Source organism: Misgurnus anguillicaudatus, chromosome 13 (assembly GCF_027580225.2).
Source record: "Misgurnus anguillicaudatus chromosome 13, ASM2758022v2, whole genome shotgun sequence".
In the NCBI taxonomy this organism is placed as follows: Eukaryota; Metazoa; Chordata; class Actinopteri; order Cypriniformes; family Cobitidae; genus Misgurnus; species Misgurnus anguillicaudatus.
In genome coordinates this window covers 3409359-3431561 of record NC_073349.2, presented here as the reverse complement: position 1 = coordinate 3431561, position 22203 = coordinate 3409359, and the positions used below count along the sequence as shown (strand labels likewise).

The following is a 22203-nucleotide window of genomic DNA, read 5'->3' as shown; positions in this document are numbered from 1 at the left end:
CAGATTGTTTATGATGAAATTGAACACATATGCGGCTGCCCCGAGAATTCCCATCATCTTTTCTTGATTCTACAATCACAACTGTTGCTTTCATAGGAGTACCAAGCATTAGCATTAATAATAATAATGATAATAATAATAAACTAGGTCAATTGAGGGGTGACTCAATTCTTAAAACCTGACTGATTAGGAGTTGTTTAAAGTTGACAAACTAAACTGAAACTTATTTTTTTTTATTTTATTACATGGTCTAATTATTTTTGTCCTTTTTATGACACTACACTACACTACGTACATTGTAATGTTCAGTCTTGTTTAATAAACACTTATGGCAGTTTTCCAAGTCTTCATTTGTTAGAATTTTTGATACCGTTACATCCCTACTAGCTATTGGTAATGACGCCATCTTGGACTCACACGATTCAAGAGTCTGAACTGCGCAACACACCCATGGCAACGAGCGTTCACTACGATTTGTGCAAATCCTATTCAGTGAGGAATTGTTTTTCGTCTCGTTTACATAAATGTTTTGCGATGTCCAGCTGGGCTTAGTACAATGCGTCTATTTCCGCTAAATACGCAAACTACTGATCTGTACAACACTGAACTCATGAGACGTCAGTAAATCAGTCAGACACTCAAAGCCAGGTACAAAAAAAAAAAAATCACAGCTTTTTTGCAAAGAGAGCAAGAAATTACGACAGTGAGAGTATCTGTGTCTAATAAATGCATATTATGGTGGAGATTGTAAAACTCTTTATTAGTATCTAAAAATGCCTCTCATTTAATTGCCTGCACAATGAAGGATAACAGAAAAATTTGAGTGTGCTCATATACAACATGTGTTTTTGTTACCACATTTACTTTTAAAATAATCTGTAGAATAGCTGTACGCTTAAATACATTTTGTCATTATTTGCCTGGGCTTTAACTTTCAAAGCTAGATATTAATTGAGTTATTAACAAAACCAATAGTAAATTATGCAATGTACAGTAATAAAAGAGTTGATTCATATATTCTTACAAATACAACTGGCCCTTTGAGAGCAACCGTAATGCTGATGCGGCCCGGGATGAAATTGAGTTTGACACCCCTGCTTTAGGGTAAATAAATCATAGGGAAATTTTGATATTTGGCTGGAGTATCGCTTTAAATAGCTTTCGGTGTGTACTTAGCATAATAAGGCAATTTAACTGCCTGTGCAAGACATTTACTATTAGTGCTAAGATAATATTCCTAATTAATGCTTAAAAGCAAGTATCTGGACAGATATCAAAGACATACGGGATACATAGCAGGGCTTGACATTAACTTTTTGAGCAACTTGTCCTTCGGACAAGTAAATTTGTGTTTCACTTGTCCATGAACAAAAGTCACTTGTCCGGGTAAAGATTTATAATATAATGTATTTTTTGTGTTTTGCTAATCAGTGGCGGAGCAAGGGATTTCTCATAGGGGTGACCAGGCAGGGGCCAGCAGTTACTCTGGTGCACATAAAATCTCTATCATCCAACCTTAAAATACTTTTAAGTATTATAGGTGTGTTAATAAGAATTGCTACAATACTTTAATTTTAATTCAAATGAATTGAGATTAACATACAATTTATAGTCATAATTGAACCTCATGTTTTTTAAACCATTTAATCAAATAATCATAATCAAATAATTTAATCAAATCATTTGGCTGCTTCTTGCTACTCTTTCTGAAGAATGATGCTATATCTGCTGCCTTTCTCTTCATTTTCCCCACATTTCAATGATTGTAGAAAAGTGTCACCTTTAATAAATGGACTAATCCGGTCACCCCTGTTATTAAGTGCAAAATGGACTGTTCCGAACCTTTCCGCTATAGAGTCTGCGCAGTGTCGGAGAATAGAGCAGGTGAATGATAACGGGAAAGGAGATCGGCTGAAGAGTGTAAATAGTTATAGTTTAAATAAGCAGGATTGATTCAAATCAAAGGACGTTTTGTGGACTGTGCGTCTGTGTGCATTATACTAACCACACATCTATGGACATTTAATAAAGTCAACGATTTGAATACTTTGAGTGAGACATACTTGTTCTAACCGGACAAACTGTAGCCTTCAACCAAACCCGGACTAACGTTAGCAAATAAAGCAAAATAATAGAAGATTTTTCAATGATTGTCTGACATTAAAACACTGAACATTACCATGTTTTAAATAACTTATTTGAATAAATGTGTATAGATTATCTGTTATATATATAAAATCAATCTTAAACCTAGCATTTACGCTGTAATGTTCGTGTGGGATTTTTAATGTACAGTGACGAACTCTGTCCGATTCAAATCAGCTGTCGCGCAGTGCACACAATCATAGGCACGCTGAAAGAGAGATTCTCGTTATAAAACAGATTCTTAAACAAGATTTTAAGCCTATTATGTGTTTTACGGAACGTTAGAAGAGAAAAAATACGGACTTAAATCGGCTTTTTTGACACACAGTGAAGTCATTTATATTCACGCCGGAGCCTGAAGAAACATCACTCTCCGCGACTCCCGCCCCTCCGTGTTCGGCGATCAGGTTTAATGCGCGCACAGCTTGTTTAGTAACAATAACAGTACATGTAAACATGTGTGTCGGCGTGCCGCGCTCTCTGTTTAATATTCCGCTCTGTGTTTGCGCTGCATGTTCTGCTCTGTCGTTAACGGCACATAACGTGATTGAAATTTAACTTGTCCAGTCGGACAACTCATTTTCTCTTACACTTGTCCTACAAAAGCCTTAATGTCGAGCCCTGCATAGACATAATAAAGTCCAAAACTAAAATCATTCAGCCCTACTCACTCAGTGACTTCAGCGATATGCATATGTCGTAATTTGACCCATAATTCATCCTCTTCATTCAGCAAGGCCTCTTTCTTAGAACCATCCTTTACTTTATACCTAAAAACACACACACAACCATCAAAACATCTTAGATGAAAATGAACTGACATGGGACATACCAATGCAAAACACAAGTGATCATGGTTGTCTGGACAATCACACACGACAAAATGCAACTTCTTACATTTTAGCTTTTCTTCATATATTATTGCTAATGTATTTTTGCTAAGTAATTTAATTCATCAATTTAGTAAAGCATGCTACTTTTTTTATTATTATTCAGTGTGGCATCTCAACAAAAAATGCTGGTTTATTTTTAACCTAGTGTTGGGTCAAAAGGGGAGGTCTGGAGCCCTGTAATTCAATGTTAAATCAAGTTAATGGATGGGGTCTTTTACTCATAGATGTTGTCCTTGATGGGTATGAGGTCATAAGCCATGGCCTGGTAGGTCAGCTCATGAAGTATCGGGCTGACAGGGTCTAATGCACGATCAACGATCAGAAGCTGTGCCTGTGTCTTGCCCTGCAGATGAAAGGTGTGCAAAGTTAATATGATTTTAATATGATTTTTGGGTTGCAAAATTACAGGAATTTTCATGGCTGGAAACTTTCAATGGGAATTAACGGAAATATATGAGAATGTCCAAACAAAATGTTTATTTATGTTTGCACATGATATAGTTTACATATATTTCCCTAAATTTCCAAATATTCTCATAAATTCCTGTAAATTCCCATTAAGTTTCCAATTTGAAATATTTCCAAAATTCCTCAGATTAAGTTCTCACTGAACCTTTCCGTCCCTTTGCAACCCTATGTGACCTACTGAAAAAGGCCAGAAACAGCATTTCTAAGATCAACGTGAAACATAAACCTTTCCAAAAGAGCCACAAAAAAATATGTAAAGCACCACAAAATCAGTCCAAAAGTGATATTTAAAAAAAAAATGTATGAGGCAAGACAATAGCTTTCTCATATGGTAAAGAACAGTCAGAATATTCCGCAGGATTCAACTTTTGTGGGGTATGGAAACAATGTGCTTTTAAATTGGCTGTCCACACGGAGACGCTATCACCGTATACGTATACATTTGTTATCGTATTGGCGTTTCATCCACACGGATCCGGCGTTTTGGGAGACTGAATCTGCTATCTTTTGAAACCGGGTCCTAAAATGGATAAATCTGAAACAGACACCCTTGCGGTTTCGTCTGTACAGCCAATCCGTATATTTTGTGAAGCGAAAACGTCATCACGTCACGTGTCGGAAGCGTCACACGTAACAGCAACAACAATAACGGCGGACTACGTGATTGTGTTCGTGCTACAGAAGCTACTAAAGCCTACTAGCTTTATTACAGCAAAATCTATTGCTTCTATGTAATTGTGGTGACCAACAAGCGATAATGGACAACACCATACGTTGGTTATCTTACTTAAAAGTCTTCTTCTCCGTGTATAGTGTATATCTGTGGCAGAATTACAGCGCCCCATACTGGTCCGGCATATATACTACACCGCTTTCAGTCGGTTTCAGTGGTTTCGTGTTTACGGGTTCTTTTTTTAGAGCAAGGAAAAAAAATGATCGGACAGGGAATGCACCGGCTTCGTGTGGACGTGCGCTAAAACATGTAAAACATAAAAAAATTACTTTCTTTTTTCTGCGAGTTAATTTTGTATTCTCACCTTTTTTTTCCAGTTTTCATCCATCTCACAATGGCGTGCCAGTTTATTATCCACCAGTTCAGCCAATTTCTTTCCATAATCGAGTGCTGAATCTCTGCAGATAATGACGACTTCATGTAAGTATATCAAATGTTCATACACCAGGTGTAATTTCAGCATGTGTAAACTGAAAAAGCACACAAGGTTCACTGTACTTCTTATATCTCACTCCAGGGTATTCATCCAGTGTGGCACAGAGTGTGACGATCTGATTGGCAAGTTGGTCCAGAGTCTGATCTCGGTCCTGATAGTGAGGGCTGTAGATGTTCTTGAAGGCCTCTGGGTTCTCACAGGTAAACACCTGCACAGGTGACACAAACACAACACTTGATTGTAAATGAGAGGTACTAGATAGATGATCCATCTACATTAATCCTGGTATTTTCATTGAGACGTTCACCTGTGCTTCCTGCGGTAGAAATGAGATGTTGATCTCCTTACACACTTTTATGTACTTGGCACAGCTCTTCTTCATCTTGTCAAAGAGATCATCAGGACAATCTGAAATTAAGAGTTGTCAATCATGTAATGAGCTGCATAAAACACTTGTCATTCTCAAGGAGGTCAGAAGCATTATTGCATTGTGACATTTCACCCTTAATTTTACATCATTGCAACTTATCATTAGTAATATAATTGATGTATCGATCCATATCAATGTATCGTTACACCCCAATTAGGAACACAAGTCCTGGGTTCAATTCTATATAATGTATAACAAATAATACAGTATAAATTACTTTGAATAAAATCTAAATGAATGAATGTAAAAGTGTTTTTTATTTCTTGGTAAGGAAAGACTTTTTAAGAAATAAAAAGTTGAAGCAGTGGACTTACAGTCAGTAAAGTAGACGTATGCAGCTTTGTACTTGGGTTTCACCTTGAAGTCATTTATGAAGGAATCAATACACTGTAAACACAAATCAACAGGATCATAAAGAGGTTGTTACAGTAAAGTGAGCAGATTGAATCAGAATACAACACACATGAAGAATAGTTCACAGAATCATCATCAGTTTATTAGCATTATTATAGGGGCTGTCAATGCAACACATTTTTTTTTTACAAATTGTTAGAAATTTATTTTTCACCAAAGATTGGCACTATACACTCATCTGACGCTTTATAATGTACACATTACTAATACTGTGTTGGATTCACTTTTGCCCTCACAAATGTCTTAATTCTTTGTCATTGATTCAACAAGAAACATTCATATATTATACTACTCAGTTTTGCAGATCTGTCAGCTACACATTCGTGATGTGAATCTCTGGTTCCACTACATCTCAAAGGTTCTCTGTTGAACTGAGATCTGCTGACTTTGGAGGTCATTTGACTACAGTAAACTCATTATGTTCAACAAACCAGGATGAGATGAATCTTTACATTCATGTTCTGATCCTACTATCTGACTCGCGCAGTATAAACAGACAGACATCAGACCAGGCAATGTTTTTCCAATCAATTCCTATACAGTTTTGGCTAGCTTGTCTGGCACCAACAAACCAGGCTTATCCCTATTCTGAAGCTTGTTTTAGCAGATCATCATAAACTCTTATCTACATGCTTTCATGTAATTGGCTGTGATTTAGTAAATATTTTGATTTGTGTAAGAATTGAAATGAAAGCAATGGCATTTTTAAAATGATTGACAGCCCAAGTGTAGGGGTGCAAACTATAAGCCAGATTTACTAAATGGGGCAAATTAGCACGAGAGCGCAATTTCAAAAAGTGAAGATCGGATTGGCAATATCTGTGGTTTATTTACTAAAAAAGCGCAAATTAAATAGCACAAGCACAATAGCTGATTGCCATTATGACCAACGCAATCTACTAAAAGCAGCACAAATTATGCCGCGTTCCAGGCAACCTGCAACCCGTGTTTTTCCAACCTTCTACCCGTGAAAGTGCACTGGAACGGCAGTCAAACCCTTGACCTCGTACTAGATCGATGTACTCCCAGTTCCGAGCTCTGACGTCACATAGCACGTGAAACCATAAAAAACAACAATGGCGGCCCCCACGGATGCAGTGTTTCTGCAAGTGGTACACGGTGGGAATACACTTTAGGACAATATAACGCTGCAGTTAAATTAATAATAATATAATAATAATTGTAATTATACCACGGGTCTGTTGAATGCTGGTTTCTGATTGGCTGAGAAATGTTCAATGGGTGTTGATTATTTTTCTGTAAACCGCACACGTAACTTGTCAAATGTCTTAAAAATAGGCACCAGAGCAATGTTTGTGGTAACCGTGGTATAAGAGGAATAATTGACGACGGGCCATTGAATTATTTGAAAATAATGCACACCTGCGGTGTAACGGCATTACCACCTTGGTGTGCATTATTTTCTTATAATTCAATGGCCCGTCGTCAATTATTCCTTACATAATACACACAATTATATATTACAATGTTATGTGTCTAAAACAATAAGTATGTCGTGAAAGTATATCGCTGCATGGGCATGTTAAGGTGACAGAAATTCCTTGCGCTCAGGTAGTTTGGCTTGACTTTGCTTGGAACGCTACAAAGTCGTGAGTCGTGGTTTGAAGTCGTAATTTACGGGTTAAAAAACCTGCCTGGAACGCAGCATTAGTTCAGGGTCGTGCAAATAAGCAGAGCTGATGGTCCTCAGGTGCGAGTAATCTACTAATGCCTGATGCGACACTGAAAAAAACTGAAGGACAAAAATAAAGGTTTATAAGAAGTTTTGAATTGTGTGACTTCTGCTAGTGACTCCTCTTTTATTTTCTCCAGCAAATAAAAAAAACATGTCTTGGCAAACAATATTTTTGAGTAATATGTTCCTCTGGTATTACATGTTAAAAAGAAATCTGTACCGCACGCTCTCTGATCTCTGTGATGCCTCTACTTTTAGAAACAATTGCAGCCATTTCAAGCGCAAAATGATTTAAGACATGCTTTCTTTCGGTGTTAAATAATGGTGCAAATACCATTAATATCACACGCGCAAACATTAGTAAATCATGTTGCATTTACCTTGGCAGTGGGAGTCATAAAGTAGACAGCCTTCATTTCTGGTACTGGTTCTCTGTTCTTGTAAAGGTCTTCCACAACTGTAAACAAATCTCAGAAATATGAGTTAACTGCAAACTACGAAATATGACAACTAAAAAATATTTACATTTTATATATATATATATGAATGTATATGAATATGAATTTGTTTTGCTTGTTTAAAAACTTTATTTTCTTAGGTCATTTTGCTCATCATGAAAATGCATCTTAATTTAAGAATTTTTAGATATTTGTACTGACAATAGGACAAATATACTAAGAAATCAATTTTTGCAGTGAACAATGACAGGTAATATGTTTATAATCATTCCTATACTCCACTTTCATGTCTACGTTTTTTAGGTAAGTGAGGAACTAAGAATGCTTCCCTTCTGAACAACACAGGAAGGAAGAGCGTTTGGTTTACACCCCACAATGAACCTCACAGAACTGTTTAGTTTCCATCAAGCACAAAGGATGTTCAAAGGATGCCAGAGCTGAATCTCTTATCAGACTTACTCGTGATGCCCTCTGACATGAGATCCGACATTTTGCAGCATGCGGAGAGAAGGCGGGTGGTAAAGTGGTCCAGGATGAGGATCTGGAATAATAACATGTGACTTAATCAATCGTGTCTAATCACGACTGTCATTGGCAGTTAAAAACTCTTCAGTATAGTTTAGCAAGCCAAATTCAAAAGGATTGTAACTGTGTCCTGTAGACGCCCCAAACTGATACACTGTTTTTGAGTCAACCAGATTCTGTGTGTAGTAAACAATAGTGAACTATTACACAAGCAAACACTATATTGGGTCAAAGGGGTGCGACATTATTTTGCTTTGGTTCAAATGTGGAGTCAGTTAACTTGGAAGAGAAGAAACGAGAAGAAAAAGCAATGCTCACTGACCTTCCATACTTCTGACTTTCTGCAGTCAGTAATGATGGTGTCCTTGATTCCTGTTATATATCACATAAATTAAGTTGTTATTTACAGACTCTGTTCTGCTGATGCAGTATGAAACAAAAAAGCAAGAACATTATTCCTCATATCAGTTTTGTTCTGAACAAGAAGGGGAAAAGATGGTTAAACACAACAGGCGGCTTATTTCACATCATGGTGACCTGAAGAAAGAAACACTCATTCTATGTCACAAAAATTTAAATACTGTATTAGACAAGTTAGTTTATGTTAAATAAACTAAAGTGTATGGTAAAATTTTCAGATATTGAGACTAGAAAATCTTAACAATTATGGTAGTGCAGCTGCTGCCACATACATGTTAATTTTTCACTCAGTTATGGCGTTTTAACGAGATAGTGTGTCATTAAAACGATATGCTTTTTAATACGGTAAAATATGTAATTTTAATAAGAAAAATGTGTTGTTTTACTGACATAATATCTCATTATTATGAGAAAAGATGACGTTTACTTTTAACGAAATATCTGGGTGAAAAATAATATTTATGTGGCAGAAATGCGCCACCTTAAACATTATGATATAACGTTATTTGTAATAAAGTAAATATTGTAATAAAATTTGACATGCTTTCAAAACACTTAGTAGATTTGTATGTTTACAATGTCAAATAACACAAGACCGGAAGTCACTTGTAAACTTCACAAACTACCCATTACGTCATCAAAGTCATGACGGCAAAGCATACAAGCCCCCGATTATCAACTTTTCAAAGCATGACAGGGAAAGCTTGAGCAGAAATGTAGAAGTGAGCATCGAAGCACTGAAACTGAAACAGGACAGGCTAACATTAGCAAAGCAGCTAACGGATAAAGTGACCCAGTGAGACGCGTGCATGAGATAAATACAACAGCACGCGCGCGAGACGCGGCTCATTTCCTAACTAAAGTTTAAGTAACTTAACTTTACACTCATAAATTTAAACTTAACAGAAAATCTGTAACTTTTTCAGCCAAGCCCAGCTCTTGTCAAACGACGGTCTCTGTGTGCGCGTGTGTCTGTATAAGACATTTAAACTTCTGACAGTCTGAAGTGAGCCCATGTGAACAATGCTGCATTCACGAAGCGTGCAGACAAAACAGTAGTTTAGTGAATGTTGAACTTACTTTGCCAAACTACTTTCTTCAAGCCGTGTTCTGGTCCAGTTGCCATCTTGAGTTGTATCGAGGCGGATGCGCGCGCGCGTCATTGGGCAGAAGTCTGTGTGCGTGCACGAGCGCTCGTATGTTTGTATGTGAAATATTATAGTAAATTAAGTTTTCACCACTGTGTAAAATTCGTAGACCAAGTGTAAATCATCTTATTTTCACTACCATGACTTTTAAAATGTATTTTTATTTATATATGTTTATTTATTTATTTATTTATTTATTAAACGTTTTAGTGATCGTTTCCACATATATTTTTCCACAGAAAACTTGCAGCTTATACAAGATAATCCGTGTACACAACATGGTCTCTATTTAAAGCACAGCGAGATACATTAAAGTTAACATATTTATGTTCAAAAAATATATATATATATTTTAAATCACATGATAAACAATCTACCATTAAACACAGATTGTAATGTCAAGTACAATTTTAGTTGTGTGCAAGTAAAATTTATGAGAAATCTTAGTTTATAGACAATATAGAGAACTAAAGTGTGATAAGAGTTATTGTAGTAAATGTTTAATTTAATTTTAAACGATACAGATCCATAATAAATGATACATTTTTGACAAGCCAAGATTACAATATTGTAAACAGTCTGTCGTCAGATGTCTGCGTAAGTTTATTTTAGAAATCTCTCGTACTACCTGTAACACTTTTACTCTACTAAATTACATTGTATTAGATTTACACTAGTTTTGTGTAACACCTGTCTGAAGATTATTTCTCATCCCTTTGTCTGATTAGCCAGCTCACTCACACATCTAATTCTGATTGGCCACCTCTGCTAAGTAGGTGGGGCTAGATTAAAGTAGATGACTTGAAGATGTATATTCAGACCAAACAGAAAAAACAACAGACAGCACAGAGCTTTTATTAAAAAAAAGATTACAGATTAAGAAACAAGATGGGTCTTGGAGGAATCAAGTGTCTGGTGTTTTTGCTTGGAATAATCTTACAGGTACAAACTTTAATGTATTAATGTATTTTATACACAAATTTAAATATTAAGAGGCTCTACAGAATAAAAAATGTGGAAACTGTAATTCTTTTAATGTAATAAAATAGAAATGCTTTTACATATGCTGTCAGACACTGTATGTTTAGGGTTTAATTTTAAAATCTGTGTAAAACAATAACTATACTGAAATGATATTAAAATCCTTTATAAAATATAAAATTAAGTAAAATGTTTACATATCTAAGGCATCTTTTTGTTTATTGTTTTGTTTACAGGCATCAGGTACTGCTCTCCTCGACCAAACCTATCTACCGTATATAAATTCATCACACTTCTTTAAGGCAATGTTTCACTTTACACAATATTTTAGAAATGGAAAATGTTCAGTTTCTTCCCTTTTTTCATAATATCTCTCAGGCAGCAGCACAATGACAGTGAGTGTTTTCACGGTGACATCCAAGAGTGCCGTTGTCCGCTGGAGCAGATATGAAGGTGCGCTGTCTTACAGAGTAACAGCGTCTCTACCTAACTCTCAAGTCCCTGTGGTCTTCGCCAGCTTCGGACAGAACACCGTCATGGGCTCGGTTAATTCGTTGAACCCTAACACTGCGTACACCTTTCGTGTGGAAGCCCTGGGGGACCTTATGAATCTGCTGGGAGATGCCACTGTGGATGGATCTACTGGTATGTACCTGAGATGTGTGAGAACATTTAAATTCTTTCTAAACTGATGACACCCCAAGATCTACAAAGTAATAATTTGACACATTTTGAATGAGCTGTTGGTTCCTATTTAATATAGTATAGTATGACGCATCACATTCGCATTAAGTGATTTTCACATATGCTTCTTTGTGTTTAGCTCCTGACGTTCCCACCATTCAGACGGCCTCCTCCAAAGAAAGCCAGAAAATTACAGTTGAGTTCTCCACAGTCCCCGGCGCAACTTCCTACATCCTGCGAGCCGAGACCAGCGATGGCTCTTTCTTCTCGGAGACCCCGGTACCGAGCTCTCCGGGGACCGTCACCAACCTCCAGCCTTACACAGACTACACTCTCAGTGTCATGTCTGTCAACAGCGCAGGCAGGAGCCAGCCATCCATCTCCGTGGAAGCAAAGACAGGTACATTTCTCCCCTTTCTCCACCCTCATTGACCCCGAGGCCAAAGAAATGATCCATTCATGCAGGGACAGAGTTGGCTATTCTCTAACCCTCGACCATTGTGGTAACCTTATCTTCTATTTGAGGTTAAAAGAGGAACGATCGGCATAGGTCACATAGCTGCTCTCAAGGGCTTGATATTTAGCAGCTTGTGAAGTAGGTTTCTCCCACATCTGTCTGTAAGTAACGTTATCCGGTTTTGCTCTGCAGGCAAAATATAAGATGTCGAATCGTGACAAAGAGCTGAGAAAACATTTCTTCTGTTTCTTCGCTGATAGCCCACAGCAGTTTTGTGTTTTTGTCAGGGAGCACGCTGAAAAGGTCACACAGGAACAAACAGAAGAATTGCCCAGAATCACTTACAAACATGACAGAATTATGTCATGATGTGATTCATAACAGTACAATGGGATGGCATAGTTTTTTCAAACACTTGAGCAATCTGAGATGACAACAATTAGGACAGAGTAGAAAGTGGTAAATAAAACCATTTTTAAGGAATGTATTTTTCTAAATCTCTTGAACAAGAATCCAACAACTAAACTTTCAACACAGGTCTGATCTTTTAGGGTTCATGCATCAGCAAAGATCTTTGTCCACAAACCTGGTCACATAGCAGCTTCTCTGTTTCTGCTTTTTCTTCACAGTCCTCCCTGCTCCTCAGTTCAACACCAGTTCACCCAGTAACAGCAGTATCCTGGTGAAGTGGGATCCAGTGAATCATGCTGTTCTCTACAGCCTCAGCATCGTCAGGGACGGCTCATACAGCCAAACCCGTCTCAATACTACGAACTCTCTGGTCACGTTTGACAATACTATCGTGAACCTGGAGTCAGGGACCACTTACTGTATAAAGGGAAATGCCTGGAGTCCGGAGAACATCCCTGGAGATGACTTCAGTGTCTGCCAGATCACACGTGAGGACAAAAGAGAAACATTTACACTGCCGATAGAGCTCAAGAGTAGTGTTTTAAATCCACCCACTGGTTTTCTCTTTAGATGATTGAGGTGATTAGATATGTTAGACATCAGGGCCTGTATTCACAAGACATTTTAGGAGCTCTCCTAAACAGCAGGAAACGTTCTTAGCTAAAAGTTTCTTCCTAAAACATATTCACAAAGCTGCTGAGAGCAACCTTAACTAAAGAACGCTAAAAAAAGGGTGGGGTTGACCTTAAATTATTAACTATGGCCACATGTGATATGGCTGAATGAGTCTCTGTGAGTGATTTAAGATAACACATATATATCATAGAAAGTATCATGATGGCATATTCCAATAAAGATTTTAAAGGTATAGCGGAAGATTTTCCCGAATTTTAGAAAAGAACCGCCCTCTCCGCTTTAAAAAAATATGCAATTGCGCAACACTCCACCTGCTCCCAAGAGGAAACTCCTATTAAACGTGTGCACGAGAGAGAATCCACAAGCCTAGTTGTTTTCTTTGCTCTTTTACAAGTTTCTGTCGGCTCGGCATGGCTTATACATTGAGATGTTTACTGTGTCTGTGTGGTTCATGACTTGTGCCAGGGCTAGCATCGCTAATTTATACTAGCAGTGATTTTAAATGGATTTCTCCAAATAGCATGACAAACTTGTCGAGTCGAAACTTCGCGACTGAGACATCAGTGGGAAGCCCAACCTGTGCTTTTAGCGCACGCACACCAGCGTGTGAAATATCCTTCCAAAAACACCCTGGTCTTGTTTCTTTCTTCAAAGGTCTTTATCTTCTAGTCATACAATTTGTAGACCTCAGACATTTCGAAAAAATACGGTGAAAACGCGAGCTTCAATGAATGGCTGAAACCGTATAGCTTACCACACATATACACCGGAAAGTGTGCATGTGCAGAAAGCGAACCTAGGGACGAGCACGTACGACGGCTTTATAGAAACATATCACCAGAATGATTGACAATGGGGATGGCCAACAGTCTTGATGATCCACTTGGCTGGAAAAAGAAAATCTTCCGCTATACCTTTAAAATAAAAAATTTGTATTTTAAAATAAAGATTGTAAAGTGTAGGCTATGTATTATTTAATTATAAACAAGTAAATGCTAATCTAATTTACATTCTCTTTTATGTCTTACATTCCATAAAAAAGCATTTTTTGATTCCCCAAACTACCATTCAGTCAAAAGTTCTTAAAACAATAATTTCTTTCTTGGCTTTCTATAGTAAAAAAACATTTTAACAATAAAAAAACTTTTGTGAACCAGAAAGGTTCTTTAGATGTTAATTCTTCATGGAACCATAAGGCCAGAGATGGTTCATTTATGGAATTGTGTACGTAGCACCTTAATTTTAACAGTGTGTAAGCAGACTTTTAATAAACAGACTAGAATAATCATAGATGATAGTAAGAGGTGGTTCACATTTTGTGTCTTTTGCACGCGCAAATATTTAAGGAATAATTGATGACGGGCCTTTGGAATTATAAGAAAATAATTTTTCAAATAATTCCAATGGCCCATTGTCACTTATTCCTTTTATGCCACGGTTCTGACAAACATTGCTCTGGTGCCTATTTTTAAGACATTTGACAGGTCAGGTGTGGTTTACTGAAAAATAATCAACACCCATGGAACATTACTCAACCATTTAGAATAAAGCATTCAGCAGACCCATGGTATAAATTATTTAGACTTGTGCAGGGGCGTAGCAACTGTGGGACAGGGGGACACGTCCCCCGGAATTGCTTTACACCGCCACGCCACCGCGAGGTTGGCAAGCTCCGGCACGACGTGTCATGGTCGGTGTGAGCGTCAACTCGAGCAGAGTTGAAATCAGCTCAACTTTATGTTAATAGGCTATGATGCGGTTTGGCAGGAACCAAACGGAAGGCGGAAATGTTTGGCGGCAACCAATCGAAAGCGGGAACCTCCACTTGAGAGGATACCAGAGAATGCAGTGGTCTAAGAAGGCTAAAAACATGGCTTTGTAGGACCATGACACAAACAAGGCTAACCGACGTTTTCAACTAACCCGCCTGCAACTCTGACCGCAAATTAAAATAAATATTGTACCCGACCCGCTCCCTGGCCCACATTTTTTAAAAGTAGTAATTACAATAGTTAATTGTCATCTTTATTTCAAATGATCCGACCGACCGCAAATTCTATTTAGAATTCATTATTATGAACATCAGCTTTGGGTCACATCACCATACATAAAATATACACCCACTTTTAAAATGGCTGCTATGCCCCTGGACGCACGGCAAGCTGCAGCCAGTTGAAAATACTTAAACTTTTCAGAATGCTGAAATGGGAGAAAAGCGGCGCAGTCGCGTTTTCCGTGTGGTTTCATATGCGAAATGTATACCGCCTATAAGACATGCAAACATAAAAATAACTGGATACAGTTTACAGCTGTTACTTCTTGCTTAACTTGTACATGAAAATAGGCCATTTTAGGATTGTTTATGATTTGGTCTTACAGTGTAAAAAATCAACATGGATTTTTATGTTAGTTTAACTTAACAAATTAAGTCAAATAATTTCAACTTGTTCTTATAAGTTATGTCTTACAACTTATCACAAGTCCAAACTTAAAATAGCAGGTTGAATTGACTTGCAAAAGCTTTGTGCTGCATTTGGGTCAAATACACCAAACACGTTTTAAACGCTTGGAAATGCAAGACGCACCGCACTGCCTTTTTTGGTCACCTTTAAAAAGAGCTGTGCCATGCAGCTTTTTATATTGCTAGGCAACCCTGAGGCAGCTGTCTTCTCAATCAAATATTAAAGCGTGAGCGCTCTGTTGCTGTTAACTGTCATATTAGCAGAAACTTTAAAAAGAGGGTGCTTGCTCTGACTTCATTGAGGGTGAGAGGTGCACAAACACACAGGAGAGAGTGAGTACATTTACATGCACATAATAAGCAGATTACTATCAAAAATCTGCTTATTATAAAAAACTGTTTTCATGCGTTTACATGCAAATCAATAAACCGGCTATGCAGACAACTGCGTTTACATGGGACTTGGAGATTTGTCAGGTTTCTCGCAGACAGTGACATCATCGCCTATAGCACATGATAGTCGATCAAAAAGCTGATGGCATATCTGTCTTAAGCTATATTGTTTTATCTCTTTTTGTGTGTCCAGTACCTGTAAATATAACATCAGTTTTTATTTTCGCAGTTTCTCTGCCAAAAGTGGAGACTTTTATGCGTTACTTTGCGCTTACTTCCGCGTCTGACGTTTATCTTTCACACGCGGAGACATGCGCACATGGACAAAACCGTAAAAAAGCCGGTTAAGGTGTTTACATGCCACGCGAAATCGGGGTAATGAGCAAAAAACTACCTGTGCCGATCGGTTTTTGCTTACGCCGTTTATTGGCTTTCCCCGATTAAAGAACATCGCTTTATGCATTACATTACATTACATTACACTTCCCTCACCACAACGGAAGGCCTGCCTTTTTCCTCATTCAATTGGACAATGGAAAGACGCGAATGACGTCGGGCGCTTTTCAACGTTTTTTCAAAACCATGAGCTGCGGCATGCGGCAAATAACACAAGGCATTCGGCACACATAAACAGCGCACATAGCGCTCTCGGTCCATAGAAAATCATGCAAAAAAGGTGCCTGTAACTGCCATAAATGCTTTGGTGTGATCGACCCCTTACAGTGCTTTGGAGTCCTCTAGACTACCCCTAACTTTTCAGATGTAGGAGCTAGTTTTGAAAATTAGTTTGTGAATATGGTGTCATGCATAATAATCAGAGACAGACAGACAGAGAGAGAGAGAGAGAGAGAGAGAGAGAGAGGTCAAATAAAATTGGTACATTTGCATACATTAAAAAATTTACACTGAGTAATGAGTCACATTTTGTTTCTACACAGGTCCTCCTCTTGTGATACAGATGCGGTTAGAAATAGGGGGTGTGGTAATTGAATTCAAATTGGTGTTACGTACTATTATGGTGTCATGGGAACGGTCTCAGGGTGCAGAGCAGTATGTGGCCTCAAGTTCAGTCGGACAGAACTGCACTACATCCAGTAACTCCTGCGCTATCCCTGTGAGTTGTGGAGAAACACATCTGGTCAAAGTGACCGCTATCAACCAAGCCGGACCAAGTGTCCCCTCAGAGCCAGTACAGTTTATTTCATGTGAGTAAACATATTCACAGGTTTACAAGATAAACTACTCCTTCTAATTTAGTGTGTGTACATACTATATAACATTGCAAACTTTCATTTCAGTCCATTCAGACTACTCAGAGGATTGTTAAAGGAACAGTATGTAGGATTGTGGCTAAAACTGGTACTGCAATCACACAACTGGTGGCCAATACATAAAATGACAACATAAACATCAATTGAGGGCTGCAATTCTACTTTTTAAATGACAATATCCTGGTCAGACCACTGTTGTCAGTGATACTGTATAAGTATTTGAAATGAAAACGATTTCTTAATGTCTAGTGACATATTAGGGCAATTTTATGATTAATTGATATAAATTTCTTACATACTGTTCCTTTAAACAAAAAAATCATCTCATTCAAATTACAAAACAGACATTAGCATAATCTAAGGACAGTTTTAATATTCGTCAAGTTGCCATTTTTACGGCCAGCTGTTCCTAAAGAGCATGTTTTCAACACCTGCTTGATAATCGTTGATAAAATGCTTTATAGTACATTCATCTGTTGTGTTTTAGTCCCCTGTCCCCCACAGCCCATCTGGGTGGAGGAGACGGTGGCTGGTAACTGCTCCGTCATGTGGAACGCCGTTCCTCACGCTGAGATCTACACCACGTTCATCAAGAGTGATGACGGCATAGAGAACATGATCAACTCCAGTCAGACCTCCTGTAACTTCACCTGTCGCTGTGGTTATACGTACATCATAACTGTTTTCGCACATAACCAGGCCGGCTCCAGTCCACCGGGTCCTGCTCTCAACTACACCACCTGTAAGAATCTTAACATTTAACCTGTTGTGTTTGGGGTCCAAATCTCATGCAGAAAGTGATGAAGACAGTTAAATAAGGCAGTGTTTGTTTTTTAAACCACCTGACACTTAAAACAAATAACACATTTTTTATAATGCATTTAATGCATAAATCCTAATTCCCACAGTGCCTTGCTGTCCAGAGACTACATCAATTTCCCTTGAGTCCTGGGAGACACTGAAGATCGAATGGTCTCCTGTACGTGGAGCGGATCTGTATGAGACCCGGGCTGTGGATACGTCTGAGGTGATTCTGTGTAATGACACGGCACCCATGTGTGCCCTCTCTGACCTCACATGCAACAGCAGGTACAGTGTAGTGGTCCTACCATGCAACGACCTCCGCGGATGTAACCTCACCTGCAGCCCACAAACACATGAAACAGGTAAAACCACTTACACACGCACACACACACACACACACGTTCACTGAATCTGTTTATGTGACAGAAGTGTGTAATCTCTCTTTCTTTCAAAAGCTCCATGCATGCCTGAGATCATCCAAGTGAGTCAGAGTAACAGCTCCGGTGTGTTGGTTTCCTGGACTTCATCTAACACAGCTGCCAACTACAACGTCAGTGTGATTGGCTCAGTGAATGACACACACAGCTGTCAATCAAATGGAACTTCCTGTCTGGTGCCCAATCTGCCCTGTGGTTCAGTCTATGAAGTCAGTGCTATTGCATACACCACAGCCGGACAGAGCATGCCTAGTTACACCGTTCCACTAGAAACAGGTTAGGTTTCCTTAAAGGTGTCAATCTTACTGCTAGATGCAACTTAAAATCTACACTACTTTAATGTTTTTGCTTTCCTTTAAGGTCACTTTTGATGTTTAAATGTTAGCTTCTTTTTTTGACAGCTGTAAAGGCCCTGTCCCAAATAGCACACGTAATGTGGACTTTAGGTCTCGTGGCCTTAAATTGCGCGTGCTCGCTTAGTCTACGAGTCCGTAGGGTGTCCCATCTGTCATTTTTATGCTTTGAAGTGTGCTCATCAGCGCCTCCTTCGCCCCCTTGATGCGGTCTTTAGCGAAGCACTTTACCAACCCAGAAGTCCTTGCGAAAGAGCAATCAGACCAATCAGAGGATGGAAGGCAGGAGTTCACACTGACGGACAACTTCTCTACCTATTTCCGGTGTGACGCTCGAGTCTGTCCCAAAATACGACTCCGGTGCACCCACGTGGACTCGCATCAAGGGTCCCTAAAGTCTGGACTACATGATGTCATCAAAGTGCGGACTCAGAGGAGGACCACAAGTCCGGAGTGTGCCATTTGGGACAGGGCCTAAGACGCATTTGAATCTGCAAGCAGTAGAGAGCATAGCAGCTAATGTTTAGCCTAATAGTCTGTAATGCACTATATTTGTACTTTCAGCACCTTGTTGCCCAGCAAGCCTTCAGGTGAGCCAGGTGACCCAGGCCGTGAGCAACGTCACCTGGTCAGTTGCCATTGGAGCGCAGACCTACATTGTCACCCTCTCTTCGGCACGGGGCAATGCACAGTGTCACACTATGGACACTGACTGTTTGATGGGATGCATCACCTGTGGCACGAATTACACTGTCTCTCTGGAAGCCATCAGTCGTACTGGACACAAGTCGGAGTGCACGTATCACGGCTTCTCTACCAGTGCGTTCTCATCACTGACTTTTTAAATGCATAAGATCCAAAATATGTGTCTTTTAATAATGAATTATCACATATATACACACACACTTTCTGCTGTTGAATCACTAAATACAATGCAAGAGTTTCATGCCATTTTCTCTTTGTCTCTGGAGGTGAGTGTTGTCCAATGGGAATTCGGCTTTTCAGAGGAACCAATAACACACTGCGTGTGCGATGGAGGTCCAACAACGTCCTGTCCAACTACACGGCAGAAGTAACTGGAAGCCAAAGCACCCACGTGTGCAATCCACAACCCGGCACGAACATGTGTGATGTGTTAGAGATAGTGTGCGGTCAAGTGTACTCGGTGGTCGTCGCCCCGTTGCATAAAGATGGAACCAAGGTCCAGTTCTGTTCAAAGAGAATGTATTCAGGTAATATTTGGTGGCACCAGATTTTCTGAACGCTCAAGTCACTTTTAAAAACACAATAAGTTATTTTCAACACTAGAGGTCACTAAACAACAACAGCAGTGCAACTTGATGAGAGCATGGGATGGTGGGAGTTGACCTTCAGTGTCGATCTGACAAGACTCACAAATCATTTTAATGGATGATGTAATGAAATAAAGTTTTATAACCATAGAAGCAAAATCAGACTTGCATGCATGCTAGACACACATACGGCACTGTGCATATCAATTGGTTTATGACATGTGATTCATTAGTGTTGTTTTTAAATCGCTTTCATGATATTTTGATGTCACAAGCCAATTGGTTGGAGCGTGTCACATGAACACACCAGAAGCAAAAGCAGAAACTATTGACAAGCGATCCTTTGAACAGAGGGCGGAGCGATGGTTAAAACTGTGAATTATCTAAATTCAAACATTAAAAACATTTAGGATAAGTACTTATGTGAACAAAATATATAATACTGTGCTAGAGATTTTTGGATATTTTAATTCAAAAATCTTTTACATATCGTGCCTCTAAAAATGTGTTTTGTCTTTGTATTAGCAAAATTACTTCAAATGTACTGCTACCTATAGTAATGTCAGTCATTAAAGGAAAACACCACCGTTTTTCAATATTTTACTATATTGTTACCTCAACTTAGACAAACTAATACATACTTTTCTTTTTTCAATGCATGCACTCAATCTTTGTACAGCGTGTTTTAAATGTGTTAGCATTTAGTCCAGCCCATTCATTTCTTAGGATCCAAACAGGGATGAATTTAGAAGCCACCAAACACCATGCAATATAGTTCTAATTTTTTATCTACATTAATTTGTCTAAGTTGAGGTAAGAACATAGTAAATATTGAGAAACGGTGGTGTTTTCCTTAAAGTTTTTAGATGCTGCTTTAAGTCTTTAATCTAATCAATGATAAAATTGATTGATACTATAGGTTGCCTAATGTTTGTGCACTTTCTCTATCTTTCAGTTTCATGTTTAGGCAGCGATGTAGGAATGGGTAAGATTTTCTTATACCTTAAATGATCTTTATAAATTTCTTTAAATGCTTTAAAAATGAGAATTAAAAATCTTCTTTTATTATCAGTGCTGTATAGAGGAAGAAGATAATGATCAGATGAGTGTCATCCACACAATGAGGTATGGACAGTACAATACACATTAAAGAAGAGAGTCTTTCCCTCTCAGTAAAGTCATTATATTAAAACCCCAGATAAACCTTTCATGTGAGTATCATATCACAGGTCTCTTTCATAACTGTGTGAGAAATATGGCCCTATTTAACTTTCTTGCAAATCATAAAAAACTGCAGTATTTGTTTATAATATGCTAAATGTATTTGTATTCCCTTAATTTGAATGTTTTTAAATATATTTTGTTGTATATAACAAGATCAGTATATAAGATCAGTGTTGTATATAAATTTGCTATCTTTTTTCTGTTGTACAGCTTTTGGTAATATTGGACTTACAACCCCCCAAAACCTGGAAACAATTAACAACACAATGACATCTCAGTTTATGAATTCACCGGTGTAAAGCAGTATGAATAATATAATTGAGTCAGGCTCCAACACTGGACAATCACTCCTGTTAACATATTTACAGTAAATTACTTTAAAGTAATATTTAGACATGAGATGTCAATTAATAAAAATTTTAAGAGTTTTGACTACAAGTGTTGTATATGAAAAATTATCGATTAGAGGCATTTGTCAGGACTTTTTATCCACTACTGGAATGTATACAATAATAAATTGTATAATAAATTGTTACTTCATAAAAGTTACGACTGCTGAAAATGATTCCCAGTTAAGAGACGGTCAATGGTAAACTAAAACAGATTATTCCCCATATGTGTGGTGCCTCTGAGGGAAATGTAGATCTAAATGAACTGTTTATTTGACTTCCCTTAGATGTTTGTTAAATACATAATTTTGAAAGATGTGTTTCTTTGACAATAAAACACATTTACTGCATTAAAAATTATATTGTCTGTTTGATTTGTGCATCTCTTTATTACAGAATAAGAAAAAGTTAAATAGTCAGAGCTGTTAACATCTATTTAAGGCATTAAAGGCCCCCTAACCTAGGTGTTTTCAGCAATATTAAAATATAGTCTCTGGTATCCCCAGAAAGTGTCTGTAAAGTTTCAGCTCAAAGTACACCACATAGCTTTCATTATACGATGTTGAACATGGCAATTTATGGCTGCAATGAAAAACGTGTTGTTTTGTGTGTGTCTCTTTAAATGCTTCTGCTCCCATCCCCAT

General features: G+C 38.1%; 2 protein-coding genes across 2 annotated transcripts in view; one reads left to right on the top strand and one right to left on the bottom strand.

Annotated features, from left to right (window-relative positions):
- The window catches only part of stxbp3 (syntaxin binding protein 3), a 29968-nt gene extending 20160 nt beyond the window's left edge, over window positions 1–9808 (bottom strand). The window contains exons 1-10 of the mRNA XM_055188205.2: window positions 9699–9808; window positions 8521–8570; window positions 8133–8214; window positions 7596–7672; window positions 5420–5492; window positions 4983–5083; window positions 4738–4883; window positions 4544–4637; window positions 3257–3381; window positions 2817–2915 (exon numbers count right to left, since the gene is read on the bottom strand). Of these exons, the coding sequence (XP_055044180.1) occupies window positions 2817–2915; window positions 3257–3381; window positions 4544–4637; window positions 4738–4883; window positions 4983–5083; window positions 5420–5492; window positions 7596–7672; window positions 8133–8214; window positions 8521–8570; window positions 9699–9744 (893 nt within the window). The 5' untranslated portion in view covers window positions 9745–9808. The remainder of the gene's footprint in view (window positions 1–2816; window positions 2916–3256; window positions 3382–4543; window positions 4638–4737; window positions 4884–4982; window positions 5084–5419; window positions 5493–7595; window positions 7673–8132; window positions 8215–8520; window positions 8571–9698) is intronic.
- Window positions 9809–11052: 1244 nt separating this feature from the next.
- LOC129430710 (fibronectin type III domain-containing protein 7) lies at window positions 11053–21903 on the top strand. Its single transcript, XM_055188204.2, has 12 exons — window positions 11053–11392; window positions 11571–11831; window positions 12518–12787; window positions 16728–16994; window positions 17548–17802; window positions 17969–18226; window positions 18320–18577; window positions 19219–19473; window positions 19626–19886; window positions 20902–20931; window positions 21019–21071; window positions 21381–21903. The coding sequence occupies exons 1-11, from the start codon at window positions 11137–11139 to the stop codon at window positions 21039–21041; spliced, it is 2394 nt and encodes a 797-aa protein (XP_055044179.2). The 5' UTR covers window positions 11053–11136; the 3' UTR covers window positions 21042–21071; window positions 21381–21903.
- Window positions 21904–22203: the final 300 nt, after the last annotated feature.

Bases quoted from the DNA above. Each gene is read 5' to 3' on its own strand.
- LOC129430710 (XM_055188204.2), top strand. From the start codon at position 11,137: ATGACAGTGAGTGTTTTCACGGTGACATCCAAGAGTGCCGTTGTCCGC. The intron at 11,393-11,570 runs GTATGTACCTGA...CTTTGTGTTTAG, and splicing joins CACTGTGGATGGATCTACTG to CTCCTGACGTTCCCACCATT. The intron at 20,932-21,018 runs GTAAGATTTTCT...TTTTATTATCAG, and splicing joins AGGCAGCGATGTAGGAATGG to TGCTGTATAGAGGAAGAAGA.